This window comes from Manis javanica, chromosome 1, assembly GCF_040802235.1.
Source record: "Manis javanica isolate MJ-LG chromosome 1, MJ_LKY, whole genome shotgun sequence".
In the NCBI taxonomy this organism is placed as follows: Eukaryota; Metazoa; Chordata; class Mammalia; order Pholidota; family Manidae; genus Manis; species Manis javanica.
Window position 1 is genome coordinate 207,068,750 of NC_133156.1, and position 18,244 is coordinate 207,086,993.

At 34.3% G+C, this 18,244-nt stretch overlaps 1 protein-coding gene across 4 annotated transcripts in view; it reads left to right on the forward strand.

Annotated features, from left to right (window-relative positions):
• The window catches only part of PREPL (prolyl endopeptidase like), a 45,735-nt gene that overhangs the window by 1,297 nt on the left and 26,194 nt on the right, over positions 1 to 18,244 (forward strand). Inside the window, exons 2-7 of one of the 4 annotated variants that reach the window (XM_073213664.1) lie at positions 1,036 to 1,132; positions 8,368 to 8,416; positions 11,559 to 11,681; positions 12,987 to 13,053; positions 13,591 to 13,797; positions 14,987 to 15,122. In XM_073213664.1, the coding sequence (XP_073069765.1) occupies positions 11,607 to 11,681; positions 12,987 to 13,053; positions 13,591 to 13,797; positions 14,987 to 15,122 (485 nt within the window). In that variant the 5' untranslated portion in view covers positions 1,036 to 1,132; positions 8,368 to 8,416; positions 11,559 to 11,606. Of the gene's footprint in view, positions 1 to 601; positions 1,133 to 8,367; positions 8,417 to 11,558; positions 11,682 to 12,986; positions 13,054 to 13,590; positions 13,798 to 14,986; positions 15,123 to 18,244 lie in introns of all 4 variants that reach the window. The other 3 variants (XM_017660877.3, XM_017660879.3, XM_017660878.3) reach the window with 3 other exon arrangements.

The following is an 18,244-nucleotide window of genomic DNA, read 5'->3' on the forward strand; positions in this document are numbered from 1 at the left end:
AAGTGAAGACCTGAGCCCAGGTCCCTCTGACTTAACTAATTACTAACTACTTATTGATGGATTAATAAGAATCACCTTCCCAACAGAAACTAAAGTAGGCCCCACATTTTATTTGTGCATACTGAAATGTGTTTTGTTTTTTTTTTATCTAAAGAGCTAAATGCCTTCTAAACGTTTAAGTCCAATCGTTATGTCCTAGATTGGAGCCAAATCAAAATTGGAGTTTTTGCTCTATTTACTGTCCAAATGACCTGGGGCAGTTGCTTAACCCTACCAGAGCCACAGTTTGCTCACCTGTAAAATGAATTTTATGTAAAATTCATAATAGCTACTCTATCAGGTTCTTAGGAAGTTTAAATTAGACAAAGCATAAAAAAGTATCTGGCACGCAGCAAGCACTCAACAAACACTCCTCTACCTTTATTATTTTATTAATAAGGCTTTTCCAGTTTATGCTCCATATGCATACCAAAGATATGTCGTGAGTTATGTAAGATCAAAACTGTTTTTTGCCTTTAAACAACCTCAGTTTCTGAGATACCTCCATTAAGTATGTGTACTTATTTGCAATTTTTTTGTTTTCTGTTTTGTTGTTTTTTAGTTTGCCCCTATGTGTACCAGAGTCAGTGCTGCATAATCTAAGCCTGATAGGATTGACTTTACAAATGAGACATTTAAGTCACATTTGCTAAAAAGTGTGATTTGAGTGAAATTTTAACTTAATATATGTGTTGAGATATTTTTAACCTGAGTTTTCAGGTGTGCTCATACCTGAGGGGTACAGTGGCCCTGAAGGGCTGGGTTTAAGAACTGCGGATCTTAGATGCTCTGAGAACCCACTACTGTGTAAGCATACCTATGACATCATTCATGTGCTGAGAGCCCAAAGGGAGCATAAACCAGGGACTTTGATATCATGCAGCAGAAGAGCAAATTATTTCTCCAAGCTTTGAAGTATAGTACTCCTCATCTTGGGAAATGCATGCAGAAACAGCATTTGAATCACTGTAACTTCACCGATCATTATTACAATAGAATAAAATTGAAAAAATATCACCTAACCAAGTGCCTGCAGAATAAACCCAAGATATCAGAGTTAGCAAGAAACACAAGTCGGAGCTTCTCATGTAAGGTATGGACAATTTAAATTAACCTATTTGTAAGTCATTAATTTTAGTTTAAAATTAAAGAATGGATATCAGTTACTAATTTTCTCATGAATTTTGGTTTGATTTTTTTTTAATGTTCAGGCTCAATTGTAGTTAAAAGTATAAAAAAGTATATAGGTATATATTTATAGAGCTGTAATATATAAAGACATAGATATAAAAAATGATTCACCTTAGTGTGCCTTAGTTTGCCTCCCATTGCATTTCAAAGTATAATTCAACTTTCTAAAATTCCTGGGAAAAAAAATTAATGAAATTTAATATTCTGATTGTTTTCTAAATCCCAAGTTTTACTTCAGTAAACACTGTATAATTTTTTTGTTACTTCTGTGTAAAATAATGGATAAAGAACTTGCATTTTTGACCAGCGTGTCCTTTAGGAAGATACTTTCAGACTGTTGTATTTTGGCCAGACCCCAAGTTGTGGGCGTGACCAAAACCTTGAGGACCTGATTGCTCTTATATAGAGAGTGACCACACATCCCAGTTTGCCTGGGACTGTCCCTATCTACACCTGTTGTCCTTGTATAATTATTAATAGTGTCCCCTTTCCTCTCAAAAATGTCCTGGATAGGATGGTAAATTATATGATCATCCTACATATTTGAGTCTAAAGCTATCTATTTATGCTGCTCTCTCTTTGACATACCTCCCCTACCTTTTACTTAGGTTCCTTAAGTTACCTTTGGGGCATAATATTCTTGCAGTATTTTAGCATGTTTCATTATCTCAGTATTTTAATTTCTGGTTTTCACTGTTTTGTTGCATACTGATTTTTTTTCGTCTTATGGCTTCCTTATTTGTTATTGTGGTAAAATATGTATAATAAAGTTTGCCATTTTAACCATTTTTAAGTGTAGATTCCATGGCATTAGTTATATTCACAATGTTGTACAGCCATGAGCACTATTTCCAAAACCCTGTCATTACCCAACCACAAAGCAGTCACTTACAACTCTCCACTCCTAGCTTTCCCAAGGCCCTGGTAACCTTTACTCTATTTTCTGCCTATGAATTTTCCTACTCTAGATAATGGTAATTATATAACATTTATCCTTCTGTGCTTGGCTTATTTCACTTAGCATGTTTTCAAGCATCATCCATGTTGTAAAATATGTCAGAACTGTAGTCCTTTTTATGGCTGAATAATATGCCATCATAAATACATACTACATTTCATTTATCCATTCATCTGCTGATGGGTGCTTGAGAGGCTTCTTTTCAAAAACAATTTTTTAAATCTTATTATATTAAATTCTTCTGGTTTATTTAATGTTTGTTGTTCTCTTGGCTCATATTTGTTGTAAGTTCTTGTGTGATTTTTATTTTTCTGTTTGTTTTCCTCTTAACTTCTTATCTGTTAGTCTCTAGGCTTTTACTTTTTACATCTTAGTCCTTCAAATTATTTTTCTTTTTAGAGCATCTTGGCATAGCTTAGCATTCTGATGCTTTACTCAGAAATTCTTTACGCCTTCCTTTTGTTTTATTTTTACCGCATGTGTGCATATGCAGCTGTATCTTACTTTAGAAAGATAAATATTTAAAATTTGCCTGTTGTACAAATTTTAGACCTTTTGATCATTTTATTTTGTATTGTTTAGAACATTTTGTCATCTAGTACGTCTAAATCTTAGTTTAAAAATAGTAGACAGGAATTACCCTCAGAGAGACAGCTGTGAGATTAGCTCACACTCTAAAGTGGAGATTGACTATTTTTTCCTCTCCATTTGTCCCTAAAGCAGCCTTTCAGTTGTCTTTCATAGATTCCTATCACCTAGAAATTTTAACCTGGAACTTTAACCTGATTCAGTGACTCCAAGACCAGTAGCTCTTCTGGTAACTCTTACCTGACAAAGTAGTACTGCCTTCACAAATGTTATATATCAGCCTTTCCATGGGAAATGTTGGGACCTAAAGCTGTGCTCTCTGTCCTGTATGATCACTGGGACATGCAGAGGCTGTGAAGAGACCCGTAGACAAGAATGCACATTTCCTCCATTCAGCAAGCATCCATTCAGTTCCAACTTTGTCTACTCTTGGAGGTACAATAAAGTAGAAGTAGGCAAATTAAAATATATCTGTATATAAGTTAACAGAAGAACAATGGAGGGCCTATGTAATAGAAATGCCAGAAGGCAACAGATCAGGTCGGGAGTTGTGTGTCTGTGAACTAATCAGGACCCTAATCTTGCTGATTGGGGAGAGAAAGGATGTTTCAACTTGGTGTTCTCTAAAGTGCTCCCAGTGCTAAAATTTCATGATTCTCTACATCTGCTTATTACCTTAGCAACAAATTATCACGTATACATTTGGGATGCTTTACTACCAACTTCTACAGTCTGGCTATATATATCAGAGGTCCTGGGGAGCTTTTTAGGAATGCCAGTTCCTGGATCTTCCCCAAATCTGCTGGATCAGAATCTCTATGGCTGAGGCCTAGGGGGTTTTTATGGTGGGGGGTGGGGGGCTTGGAGGTGTTTGGGTTTTTTTAGGTTCCTCAGGTAATTCTGAAATCCCAGACTGCCACTGACAGTAGTCCTGTATTTAAGAACTAGAGACACTGGATGATGGAGTGTTGCTGACCTAAACCTAATTGAATTTGTTCAGTTCTGAAATTCTTTTTGGCAAGTACCTTAGTTTTCCATTTTATGTTACCAGATGACCAGATAAGTACTCCATTGTACTCATACACCAGGTAGTAATATTCAAAGACTAGCATTAAACCAGATGCCACATTTCTTTACCTTCTACATTGTTCTGCTCTGCAGAGCAGAAGTACAAAATTAATTGCAAAATAATTCAAAATTAATTACAAAAAATAATTCCTAAAATCTTTGCTTGTGATGATCTAAGCAAGGTACAAAAAGAAAACCAAATGAGAGAAAAATCCTTCTATTAAACATGTGTTGGCTGTTTCCACAATAAAGATTAGCAGTTCCTGCAATAGTGTCTAAGATAGATAGGTTGGCAGATATTTCCTTCAGTGGTGCTACAGATCTGTGTGATGTTTAGGAATCACTGGTTCTAACTAAAATATAAAACATCATCAGGAAAGAAGGAAAAAGGAGACATTTTAAAGGAAAATTCAGGAAGCCAGAAAGGGAAGAAAACATTGTAGTCTCAAAATAATTTTTTTATAAAATTCACAGTGTGGGACTGCATTATAGGTACAACTTCATTATTGGTTATTTCTCCACAGTCCATTTGTTCTGTAACTTGGTAAAGTATGGTTCTTACCCCTCCATTAAAACCTATCAGTTGCCAAAGCTGTATCCAATTTCCACCCAGTACCCACTTCCCTTTCCTCCTCTTACAAAGCTCTCTCAGCAGGTTTGACATGCTTGACCATTCCCTTTTTAAAGCACTCTTCCCTTTTGGCCTCTTGACTACACATTTTCCTGATTTTCCTCCTCAGTTTCCTTTTCTAACTTTTCTTCCATATGACCTCTAAATTTCAGTTTCTCAGGGCTTAGTCCTGGGCCTTTTTTCTCTCTTTAATTTTTTTTAAGTAATATTATCCATTCCCATGGATTTAAGTATATAGCAGTTATCATCTTAATCCCATGTCCCCTCTGTTATACACTATTTTATCACCTATTTAACAGTCCCCAGTTGAACATCTCATGGCATACTATCCACAGGTGAAGTTTAACGCCCCCCCAACCCTGACTCAGTTCTTCATCTCATTGCTCTATATTCAGTTGTTAAGCTGGAATAAGGAAAAACATTTTTTTATTCCTCCTGTTCCTTTACCCTGCTATCACATCCATTAACAGTGTATCTATCCCAAGTAAGCTTTATGATTTTTATCATATCTGACTACCACCTAGTTATTATTTACCCAATTATTTTAGCTTAATCAAGTTGTCTTATCCCAAGGAATAAATTCAGTAAATGACTGGTTTGATGTGCTAGTTATATTCCAATAAAATATTCATATAACTCAAATCTTATATGCTATCATGTAGGTATGCTTTCAGAAACACTGCATTAACCTCTAAAATACATACTGCATGTGTCTGTATTTCTCCATCCATACCATCATCACTCTAGGCATCTTTTACCTGGATCGTTGGTAAAGCCACATACCCAGGCTCCTTGCTTGCCTTTTTCTTCCCTTCCAACCATTTTCCATGCAATTGGAAAAGTGATCCTAAAATATAAAGTTATGTCACTCACCAGCTTAAAACATTTCCAGCAATTATTACATAAACAGAAATCCAGTTTCTTAATTAGGTTCCCCAACACTCTGCAACATCTAGCCCCTTCTCATGTCACTTCAGTAAAGCCACAATGGTCATCTTCCCAATCAAAGAACACAACTCCATGGCATTCATCTTAGGGTCTCTATATGCTATTCTCTTATCCCATTCACCCTTACAAATCTCATTCCTTCTATTTTACATCTTAATTAAATGTTACTTCCTGGGAAAGGCCAGTTCTGACTATGATAAACAACATAATTGTCCTCACTTTATTATTTTCTACCTTAGCCTTGTTTCCTTCCTGCCATTTTACTACAATTATTATTTCATTGGTCAGTTTCCTCTTTTGTTTTGTCTTCCCAACTAAAATGGAAACTCCAGAAAGACAAGGACTCATGTCCGTCTTGTTCAGCATTCTTCCCTATTGTCTGAGACAGTGGAAGACGTAGTAATAAAAACTGCTGAATGAATGACTGTTCCATAAATAGGAGGGAAAATCTATTTTGTAGAATAACATTCTGTGGATTACAATATAATTCTTGAACCTAAATCCCGCAATAAAGGAATAGTTAGACAAATAAAAGACTCAAAGGGTGTAGTTAAGGTCATGCCAGGCAGAGGGAGCAGCATATGTAAAAGCTTCAAATGGAGATAGGCCATCACTATAAGCAATATAGCTAAAACAGTCAAAGGTGAACCAAAAGAAGTAAGCAGGGCTTACTTATCACGAATAGACAGCTTTGTAACTCTTGCAAGAGGTTTGAACTGCATCCTAGAAACAATAGAAAGCCATTGAAAAATGTCAGTGCAATCAGGTTTTCATTTTAGAAGACACACTCTGTCAGAACTACAGAAAATAGGTTAAAAGTAGAAAGCCTTGTCAGTAGTTCAGATGAAGGTGAGAGTATAAACTAAGGCCACAGCCATAAGAATGGAGAGAAGTAGACGATTTGAGGGAAGATCTAAAAGAGATAAAATCAAATAAACTTTATCATTACAGGGTGATTATATTTTATTTGGGACAGCTGAGTGGAAGAATAGAGAATGTAGGCTGATAACCCCTTTTCTGTTTGGATTCTAAAACCCAAAAGCCTCTTATAATATTTGTTTTGAACTTTTTTCTTTTTTAATCTGACCTACACACAGCTATTAGGGTCTTTATCCCATTTAGTAGATGTTTTGCTCCAGAATACTGTGTTTGATTACAGGATGGTGTCCCCCTTTATGGGATAGGCACCATGTTAACTTGCCAAAATGACAAAATTCCAAAGTACATCTAGGTTATGTTTCAAATGGACGTATTTCACAGTCACATGGGGTAGCCTTACAGTTACTTATATCTTAAAGGTAAGGAAGGAGAAGGAATAAATATAACTCACTACTAAGGTGGAGATTTCAATAGATGGTTGGATATATGAGTCTGGAATTTGGGGAGAGTTGTCCATATACAGGCAGTGGTTGAAGCCAGAATTTTATAACACTATATTTATTTACTTGCTACTAATGTATCATTTAAAATATTCTCTCTCTTCCCATTAGATTAGGAAGGCCATAGAGACAAGAATTTTGTAACAGATATCTTTATATGCCCAACACATAGCATAATGACTGCCTCATAGTAGATAAGCAATAGATGCTTGTGGAATGAAGTAAGATTTGAATGAATGAATTTTTTAATTTCATGTAACCATAAATTTTATTACTGGAAGAAAAACTTCAGAAATCATCCAGTATGAACTCTTTCTCAAACTATGCATCTGTGAGCATAGAAGCCTCAGACATAGGTCTGTGATCTATTCTAAGTTCATTTTTTTATATGGTGTGAGGGTTAGGGGTCCAGCTTGTGATGTGTTTGATTCAACTCAGCAATTATTTGTTGGGCATCTGCTATGCTCCATTCTAGCCATTTGTTATATAGCAGTGAGCAAAGGAAACAAAATCCCTGCTTTCATGGAGCTTACCATTCCAGATGAGAGGAGAGAGAACCAAGAAATGTATGAGTGAAATATGAGGCAATAGGTACAATGTAAAATAGACAGGGAGGGAATGAACAAGCCATGTTAGGATAGGGAGGATTGTTACTGTAGTAGGGTGATCAGGGAAAGCCTAGCTGAGAGGGTGACACTTCGAGCAATATCTTGAAGTGTTTAGGCATAGGGCACAGAAAGCTGTAAGGAACTGAAGTAGGAACAAACCTGACATGTTGGAGCAACATCAATTTTTAGGAGGAGGAAGTGAGCGACTGTATCATGATGCCACTAGGTCAATTACTATGAATACCTAGAATTAATGTTCACAGTTTGCAGTGCAGTGGCCATCAGTGCCCGTGACAAGAGCAGTAAGTGGAAAGAGAAGGGCAAAAATCCTACTGGGCTCAAGAGAAGAGGGAGGAGAGGAAGTGGAGGCAGAGAGCATAGGAAAGAATTCCTTCAGTTAATCACTTTTGAATAATGAAATAAACAGCAAATATAACTAGGTGTTTTAAATGAATATAATTAAGATTCTTGAAAAGGTTCAGAAATGCTAAATAAGATGTATACTAATATGAATACATTTCAGGCATATTAATTACAGATTTAGTATGGTTCTGTGTAAAACAACAAAGAAACCATTTATCAAGTCAAGGAATTTCCTCTCTATTCCTAATTTTAGGTTATGTATGTTTTTTTTCCTGCATTAATCAAATAGCCCTAAGACTTACCTCCTTTATTTGTGTTAGATTACATGGATTTTTCTAATGTTGCACCATCCTTTCATTCTTAAGATAAATCCTGCTTGGTCATATAGGGTTTTATTATTTCTATTATTATTTTTGTTTTGTGCTTTAAAAAAAATACATTCATTTATCATATTTTAGGTTTTTGTATCCATATTTTACAGTAAAATTGATTTGTAACTGTCTTAAATTGTCATTGTCCAGTGTTGGTGTCGAGATTATATTAGACTGATAAAATAAGTTGAGTAGTTTTAAATAGAATTTTTTTCTTGACTAGTTGGCATATGAGATTATCTGTTCCTTGAAGATTCAAGAAAGCTAGCTTTGTAAGTATCTGGCTTTGGTGTCTCTTTTAAAAGGGAGACACTTAATTACCACTTCAATGTCTTTGATAGTTATTGACTTATAGTGCTCTTCTAGTTTTTTAAGTCAGTTTTGGCAATTCATTAATTTTCTGGAAAATTACACAGTTCATCTGTGTTTTTAAATGTATTGGCATAAAGAACTTTTTGTGATTTTTAAAAATCTCTATTATATCTGTAATTAAGCCACTTTTTTATTCCAAATTTTTTAACTCTTTGCTGTACATCAGTTTTTAGTACATTTTTCAAAGAACCAACATTTTATTTTGTTGATCATCTCCTTAGTTACTTTCTCAGTTTCAGCAATGGAAATTAATTTTATTTCCTTTCTTCTACTTTAGGTTTACTCTTTTTATATCTTCAATGCAAGTGTTTCATATTGCATTATAACAGAAGACACATAATATCAGCTTGTCCCACTGTTGATGCTAAACTTGATAATTTTGGTTAAGGTGTTAACTGAAAATCCTCTTCATTCGTAAAGGAAAATTATTTATTCCCTTTGCAATTACTAAGTTAAATAGGGTAATACTTTGGTTCTGTGCAAATATTGTATTACCCAACATGCTTCTACTTAATGAGTTTAACAGTCATTGATGATCTCAGCCTAATCAGTTGTTTCACTGGGGGCTGCTAATGATTTTCTAATTCTGTTTTTTCTACAATTATTAGCTGGTATTGTTCTAAAAAGAAGAGTCTCCTTTTTTTATTGACCCCTTGTTTTATTTTTTTATTTTACTTCGGTGTGTGGTATTTTGTTATTGTTGCCTCATTTCAGATTAGTGTGAATTTAAATTTTTCAGTGAATTGTAATCAGGTACATTATTCTTTTTGATGTTCAAATTGTCCCAAATGTGACTAGTAGGAACCCCTACAAACTGGCCCTTGGGTCCTTTTGACACACCTCCATTAATCTTTGAGCACCTACTTGCTTTCTGGCACAAGACAGCCCAAGCCTACTTTTTACTCTCCCTGACCGAGACTTGGAATTAGCCATTTGCTTATGGTACCATCTTGACCAAAAGCTATCTGTTGTCTTTCTACTGTGCTGTTTTTCCATCTGTAAATAATTTGAATTTATTTACAGATGTTCAACGTTTTTACCATAATAAAATTTTTGTATTCCATTCTCATTTTACAAGTTTTCATTGTTAAATGGTTTATGGTGGGCCACCTGGAAGGTGGGAAGAAGTGCTTCTTTCTTCTGCTAATGGAGCGATAGTGTACATGTAACCTTAAAATTTCAAGTTAGAGCTGTCCAATCCTCTCAGCTCCATTAGGTAATACATGCCCTTGAAACCTATAGACTATTAATGTATTAAGATATTTGGCTAAATTGGATACATTTAGCAGTGTACCCTAATGATAATGCTAGCTGTCATTGAAATGAAAGCTTAAAACACCAGTACATATTGTTTGTACAAAACTAAAACTAAAAACAACTTAAAAGTATTCTCTGAATATTATATAAAATCCCAATTTCCCTGGGAATAATTTCTTTTGAGGAATTATTTTCAAAGCTCTTGAATTCTACTTCCATTTTGTTAAGGCAGTTAAAAATCATATTACTTCCAGGATTATTTTGATTTAGAAAAACTTGCTTTATTTGGATTTTTGACACAGAAAAAGTTAATCAAGAATGTAAAATAAATTTAAGAGGACTAGTATTGGGCCCAGCTCTGTTACCTTTAGCCCCTTATGGGAATGACAGAACAAAAAAGAACACACCTAGAAATGAAAAGCCATCTCCTATTGTGAAGTTATAGCTTCAGGACAGATTTCTAGGGATTTGTATTTGGGGTGACAGTAAGAAATTATTGATACAAATATTATGCCTCTCTAGTCTAGAGATCATATCTAGACTTTGTAGAAATGCTAAAAAAATAAGGAAAATTAAACATATGAGCCTCCAGTATTTGGATGCCAAATAATTACTTAAGCTTATTAATTATGTGATTGAGGTAGGGACTGAAACCTTCAGACGACATAAACAACCCTTGCTGATTTGAATCTAATCCAAATTATAAAGCATCTCAAAAAGTGTAAAGGGAAAACTGTGCAAATGATTATTTTTCCATTTAATTTGTTTTGATATTTCTATTTTATTCTTGTGTTTAATTTAGATTATAAACTCATAAATGATATTTATAGCTTACATTCTGTACGATGTTGGTAAAGTATCATGGATACATTCATGCAATAAATATTTACCAGCTGTTGGAGGTCCTAACCAAAGGCTTAATGCCCCTCTGGCACAAATCTCTTTACAGTTGTCATCTTTGGCAGAAAGCAGATGTCAAAATCATGGTTACAATTCTTTTGCTTAAACAAGGCAAACCTGTGGAGCATTGAGTTATTGAACCCATTTTGTATTTGACAACTGAGGTTTTGCCTTATCCAAATTTTAATAATTCATGTGGTATTTATATGCTTACTGGAGGTCAGCTAAAGCTTTTAGCCTATGAGTTACTCCCAATAAGATGTTGAGTGCTTATTTGGCTTTCATGTATATCTCTACTGGTGGTCATTAATTTTCCATTATTTTTCCTTGTTCTTTTATAAGGTGAATATATTATTTTTTCCTTAAGCTCAAAGAGAAGCATTGTTTTATAAAGCATTAATTCACCTTTTGATCTGATAAACAGTTGTATTGGGGGATTCCTTATCCCCCACAAGAGAGGAAGATTGTGGCTAATGAAGACATGAAATAGGGCAAATTTCTTAACTCTGGCTGTGAATAAAATGATAGTGAACATTTATTAATAAAGATAATGTCTTCCTTCCCCTTTGACATTTTCCTCCTTTTAGGCAGTATTTTCTTATTTTGTAAAACTTAGTAGATTTTTTTTTTTACCTCTCCCCCCTACTAAATATGTAAACATTCATAGGATTTCCTTTGCTGCTTGATTTTATGTAAACCTTTCCCATGGTACTTCTGAACATTCTCTAGCAGTGCTCAGTACTTCTGCATCTCAAGGATATACTCACTTAAATTAATGGTACAGGATGTATCAAGAGTCCATTTTATTTTCTTTGTCTACATTTTTAAATAAAAAAGAGATTATAGTTTGAAATACTGTGATCATACCAACAAAACTTTTTTCAGGATTTTCTGCCTATTAAACAAGAAAAAGAAAAATTACTTTCAGAAAATATGGATGCATTTGAAAAAGTGAGAACAAAATTAGAAACACAGCCACAAGAAGAATATGAAATCATCAATGCAGAGGTAAGATATGTTGTTTTTTTTAAGAAAATATGATATTACCAGTTAGAATAAAAATGAAATACCTTGTGATTTATAGACAGAATTCCCCATCAAAATTAGACTGCTTTTGGCCTTTAAAATATGCTGCAAAACTTAAAAAATACAGGAAAACAGAGTGTGACCCTTAAAACAAATTATCAAGATCAAAACCAAGATGAATTTCCAAGTATGTTATGTGAATTCTGGTTTCTGGAAACAACCAATGCTGTTGTAAAATTTTTAAAAGAATTCCAAGGAGAAAGCATATGAAACTAAGTCATGTTTTTGTATTATTTGAAAAGTATATTATTGCTCTGTCTACACTTTTTTTTTAGAAACGGGAATTCACTCTAAGAAATACAACACCATGAAAGCCAAGTATTTGACCATTTTATGGTTAACAGAGTTACAAATATTCAGTCGAAACAAACTGAATATGCATGTTGAAATTTTCTCAGTAAAATTAGAAAACAGAACCATAACTTATAAATGAAAATCACACACTTAGTAGAATGGAAATAACAGTAGGTTAAGAATAAGGAATTCCAGATTCAAAGTACACCACTAACTGGCAGGTAATAAATGTGCATAAGGTACCTGAAACCAATCAATCAGTTACATTTAATATGTAGGTATTAGAGCACTATTCATATATTGATAGTGTTCATTCTCTCATTTCAAATTGTCTGTGTCACCTCACAGAGGATAAGATACTACATGTAAAGTCAAATCAAGACTATGGACAGCTGGTAGTGACAGCATATTTTAGATAAAAGAATATCAAAGTTATTGACTGGGTCTTCAGACTAATCTGAGTCACAGTTTCCTAATCTGCCTCATATTAGGTTGTCTTAGAGGCCAGTTGATCTCTCTTAACTAAACCCCACTATAGGGATTTCAGGTGTTTCTAAAATATAGCTAAAGTGATTTGCACAGTCATAAGAACTGACATAGATTCTTTCTTGCCTCTGACATTTATATATTTAGAAACTCCTCCAGTGATTATGAACATAAGCAAACCATATCTTAACTATTGTTATAAAAAGTGATCTATTTGAATGTTCTTTGTGCATTTGAGAAGAAAGTGTATTTGGCCACTGTTGGATGGAATATTCTGTGTATGTCTTTTAGGTCCATTTGATCTAAAATCCATTCATAGACTTCAACAGGTCTGCTTTTTATAAAAGATCTCATTTCTTCATCCTGAACAGTGAGACTGTATTAAATAATGTTTAAATTATAAAACTTATTATATTAAATAAACCATTTGTTTCTACTTATTATCAGGTTAAACATGGTGGTTTTGTTTATTATCAAGAAGGTTGCTGTTTGGTTCGTTCCAAAGATGAAGAAGGTATACCACAGTTTTTCCTTTTAACATACTCTGATTTTTTGGATTTCACAGTTTTCACAGAAAATTTGATACTGACTTCTCAAAGAAGTTACTTTTTTAGATTATTTCTAGAAAAATTTTTTTAAATAACTAGCTTTTAATATCTGGGTCTAAGGTATAGTAAACAACTGTCCTCAAAAGCTGTGGCAGGGAGAATGGAGGTGGAAGCCAGCATTTTTTGAGCATCTGCTGTACCCTGGGTACTATGCTAGGCACTATACATAGATGATTCAGTGTCATTTACATTATCTAACTTTCTAGGTTCTAGATGGTATCAATGTAAATTGATACAAGGAATAATATTGAATAGCAGAGATTAATATTAAATAACTAATGCCACTTTCTGTGCAAATCAAACTGCCATCAATGCTGGAGAAAGTGAGAATATAGCTTTTATACAAGGGGGATGCTAATTTAAAACAATGAAAGACAATTTTTTAAAAATGTTTAGGTGTATGTATCTGTGGAGTTATCTCTTCCATACTTTTCTTTTTGCAGCAGACAATGATAATTATGAAGTTTTATTCAATTTGGAGGAACTTAAATTAGACCAGCCCTTTATCGATTGTATCAGAGTTGCTCCTGATGAAAAGTATGTAGCTGCCAAGATAAGAACTGAAGATTCTGAAGCATCTACCTGTATAGTTGTAAAGCTCAGTGACCAGCCCATAATGGAAGCTTCTTTCCCAAATGTGTCCAGTTTTGGTAAGCCACCAACCACAGCAGTCTTCAGTTTTGAAAAGGCAACAGTGAGAGAACTGTCCACACTTCTGAAATATTTTCACTTGCCCATTTCAATGAATGAGAAGATGAGTGCCTGAACCATTTATTTATTTCTGTGGACTTCACTCCTTCCCCTATGCCTCTTTTTCAGGAGACCTTTCCTTCTTTAATCATATATCCAAATTCATGTTTAAAAGTATTATAGTCAGAATTCAAGTTGTATGGTTTATTTTGATACATGAGTAATTCTCTAATTTATTACTTAGAATACATTTTTGCATGTAAGTTGTATCTTAATGTTTTATTCTTCTTTAAAACTTTTTAATTTCATTTTACCTTGTGGAGCTATTATAGCAGGTTGCCTGAGGTTACTACTGAGGAACTTTGGAACATGTTCAATTAATTATTAACAGAAGTTGTGATATTTTTACTAACAGAACCAACTTTAAATTTTATCATTTATCAATGAGTTGATACATATGTTCATACTTTGTCCTCCCTTTTCATTTTCTGCCATAGTTTTCCCCATTTTTAATAACTAAATGCTTTTACAATGAATTGAAATTATACCCTATCTAATTGCTTCTAAGGCATATATTTTGTACATTTTAACCTCTCTAAAACCAGGATGCATACTATACTATGCTGTCTTACAGTCAATGTCAGCCAGGTGGCAGTCATGATGTAATTGTGTGAAAACTTCCATTGGCTGCTGCTGGTAAGATCAAGAAAACACCAACATTAAAATATATTTGGTTGTTTGAGATACCTGTGGCTTAAAGGCATCCTGAAAAGATTTCAGGCATGAAAGAAAGTGATCCAGTGTATTCCTTCAGAATTAGAGGCTATAAATGTGAACATAATTCATCTCCTGAGAGAAAAATGTGACTCACCAAATTCTCCTAAATATTAAGGATTCAACTCTTATTTAGAAACCTGAGACTGATAACTAATTGAAAACTTGGAACTGATGTAGTAGTATTTTATTCTCTAGAAAGCTCCGACTTATGTAATAGGTTAGATACAGTAAAACTGTATTAGAATATGATTTCTAGGGATAAATTTGCACATCTCTTTTCTTTGGCACTCAAAATTAGAATGCATTGTGCACTTTTTTTTTTTCCAACTGTAAGTAGGTGGCTATGGATAATTCTTAATTACTTTCTTTCAGAATGGGTAAAGGATGAAGAAGAGGAAGATGTTTTATTCTACACCTTCCAGAGGAACCTTCGCTGTCATGATGTATATCGAGCCACTTTTGGTGATAACAAACGTAATGAACGTTTTTACACAGAAAAAGACCCAAGGTAGTAAAATAATACAATGTAATCTTTTTCTCCAGAGTATTTCTCCAGTTATCTAAAGTACTGCCACTTGTTGACTTAAAATGTTGATTTTGGCTGGGACCAAATGTAATAAGGCTAAGATGAGCATGACCATTCTTTCATTAGTTTTTAGATTCAGAATTGGAATTTGTTTATATTCCAACTCCATAGTAAATACAAATAAATACATCATTAGACTGCAAATGCTAAGTTGCTAACATTCTCTCTGGACTGTGACACAGGAGTTGCTAATTAAACATTTAATAAGGTTGCCATACAGCAATTATAAATCTTTCTTATGTCAATACCATGATGTTGGTTGCACAGAATTCACAGCTTATATTATAGATTTGAAGTCTGGAGAAATTACATTATGCCAGCCCATAAAACTAACATTTTTGGTCCAGTAATGCTCTCATTGCTATTTTTTCTGATGTTGAGAGTTTCAGTGAGAAATTACCAGAACTGTTTTTTCATATGATTCTGCTATTTTCATGTCATTTGTCAAGGACATCTTTTGAGATGACAGTTTAAGCTAGTAATTTATGTTATCATCAGTGACTTAAGACTCTGAGCTATTTTCCATCTGTGAATAAACTTAGCTCAAAATTGCCCCACTGAGCTATACTCTTGAGTAAGGTACTTACTTGACATACATTGTTACTATCCTGAATTCTAAGATTAAGTCAGTTGTCAAACATGCATTTAGGATTTTTGGAAACTATTTGGCTTATAGCATTCTTTTTCTGCTCCATTAGGAACTAACCATAATTAAATATGTTTAAGCCTAGTTTTGTATTCAGAACCCTGTTCTACATACAGCACAAACTAGTTGGTGGATTCTGAATACTTTATAAACAGCCTCAAATCCAAAGGAGAGGACCAAAATGGAAAAGCAGAATACTTGAAAAGAAAATGGAGTAAAGGTAGAAACCACAGAGCTGCTTTAACTCTATTTCTTTTGATCCCCAGGTATCAATTTTCTGTTTTTACAAGTAAAGTTTGCCAAATTGACTTTATAATTTCCATTTACCTGCCGCTATTGGCCCAGTGTGGACACCTGATTTTGAAAAACGTAGTTACAGATATGGCTAAGAAAAACCCTCACCACCCAGGTTCTTCATCTACTTAGTTTTCAGTATTTAAGTACATTTGGTTGTTCAAAGCTAGTTTTCTATTTTGATAGTAGAGTAAAAATGAGGTACAAGGAAGATCCTGCTCTTCTATTCTTAAAGATTGGTATATTTTGAATACTCATTCTTCCATTTGCAGATATTTCCAGAGCCATTTAATTCACACATTCTAAGGAGAGCAGCCTTATGTAGTTTCTGATGGGAAAGATCTAGACAGAATTAGGAGACCTGATTTTTAAGTCACTGAAAAACACTTCCTCGCCCCCCTCCACCCCCACCAATAAAAATAATTACTGGTACAAATGCTATTCACTGTACCATTTACAATGTGATTCTACCACCAGAGGCCAGAACAGGAGGTCACTGAAGCCAGCTTGGTCACTATAGGCTCCCAGGAAGCCTTCAGAGATCCCAGTGAGGCAAACTCAGAGTAACCTTGAGTGTATTAAGCTGTGTCAAACACTCGGCATCTTAGATATTTCAAATAAAAAGAACTTTAGAGGCACACCTAGTCTTACTTCTACAGATTGGTTATCTGATCTTGGACTAACCATCACTTGTTCAGTTTCTGTATCCAAGGTAATACTTTACCTAGGATGCTTTAGGATTGGGTAATGACACTCACATATTGACTCCATGGTTTATTTCATGGATCCAGGTTTCTTTCATACCTTTGAATATAGTTATTTTTTAATACATTTAGGCAAATGAAAAATCCACATAGATCATTTCAAACTCATCACATGCATACCCATATAATACTGCAGAATGAGAAATTGGAGTTTGCTGCCCATGCAAGTATAATGGCTGCAACAAGTACAAGTAGTAAGAAGAAAGACTTATTTCACTTAGCATAATCCCCTCAAGGTCCATCCATGTTGTTGCAAATGGCAGGACTTCCTTATTTTTCATGGCTGTGTGTGTGTGTGTGTGTATGTGTGTTCTTCATGATCCTGATTTCATTTCTTTTGGATATGTAACCAGAAGTGTGATTGCTGGATCATGTATGGTAGCTCCCTTTTGAATTTTTGAGGAACCTCCATAATTCTGTCCATAATGGCTATATCAATTTACATTCCTACCAAAGGTACACAAGGGTTCCCTTTTCTCTGTTTCCTTGCCAACAGTAGTACTGCTTGTCTTTTTGATAATAGCATTTTAACAGGTGTGAAGTATTATGTCATTGCAGTTTTGATTTGCATTTCCCCAATGAAAGTGATGTTGAACACGTTTTCATGTGTCTGTTGGCTATTTGTATATCTTCTTTGGAAAAATGTCTATTGAGGTCCTCTGCCCATTTTTTAATCACATTATCTGGTCTTTTTTGCTGTTGAGTTATCTGAGTTCCTTGAATATTTTGGATATTAATCCCTGATCAGATAGATGTTTCGCAAATACTTTCTCCCACTCTGTAGGGTACCTTTCATTTTGTTGATAGTTTCTTTTGCTGTGCAGGTACTTTTTAGTTTGCTGTAGTCCTACTTTTGTATTTTGGTTGTTGTTTCTTGTGCTTTTGGGGTTCAGAAAATCATTGCTAAGACCTATGTCAAAGTTTTTCTGTGTTTTCTTCCAGGAGTTTTATGGTTTCACATCTTATGTTTAAGTCTTAATCCACTTCAGGTTAATTTTATGAGTGGGTAAGATAGGAGTCCATATATGTGACTATATATGTGAGGGTTTATTTCTGGACTCTCAATTCTGTTCCATTGGTCTGTGTGTCTGTTTTTATGCCAGTACCATACTGTTTTGATTACTATCACTTTGTAATTTAGTTTGAATTCAAATCATTTGATGCCTCCAGACTTGTTCCTCTTTCTCAGGATTGCTTTGGCTATTCGGGGTCTTTTGTGGTTCCATACAAATTTTAGGATTGTTTTTCTATTCTGTAAAACATGCCATTGGAATTTCAATAGGATTACATTTGATGGCTTTGGGTAGTATGGACATTTTAACAATATTCTTCCCATCAAT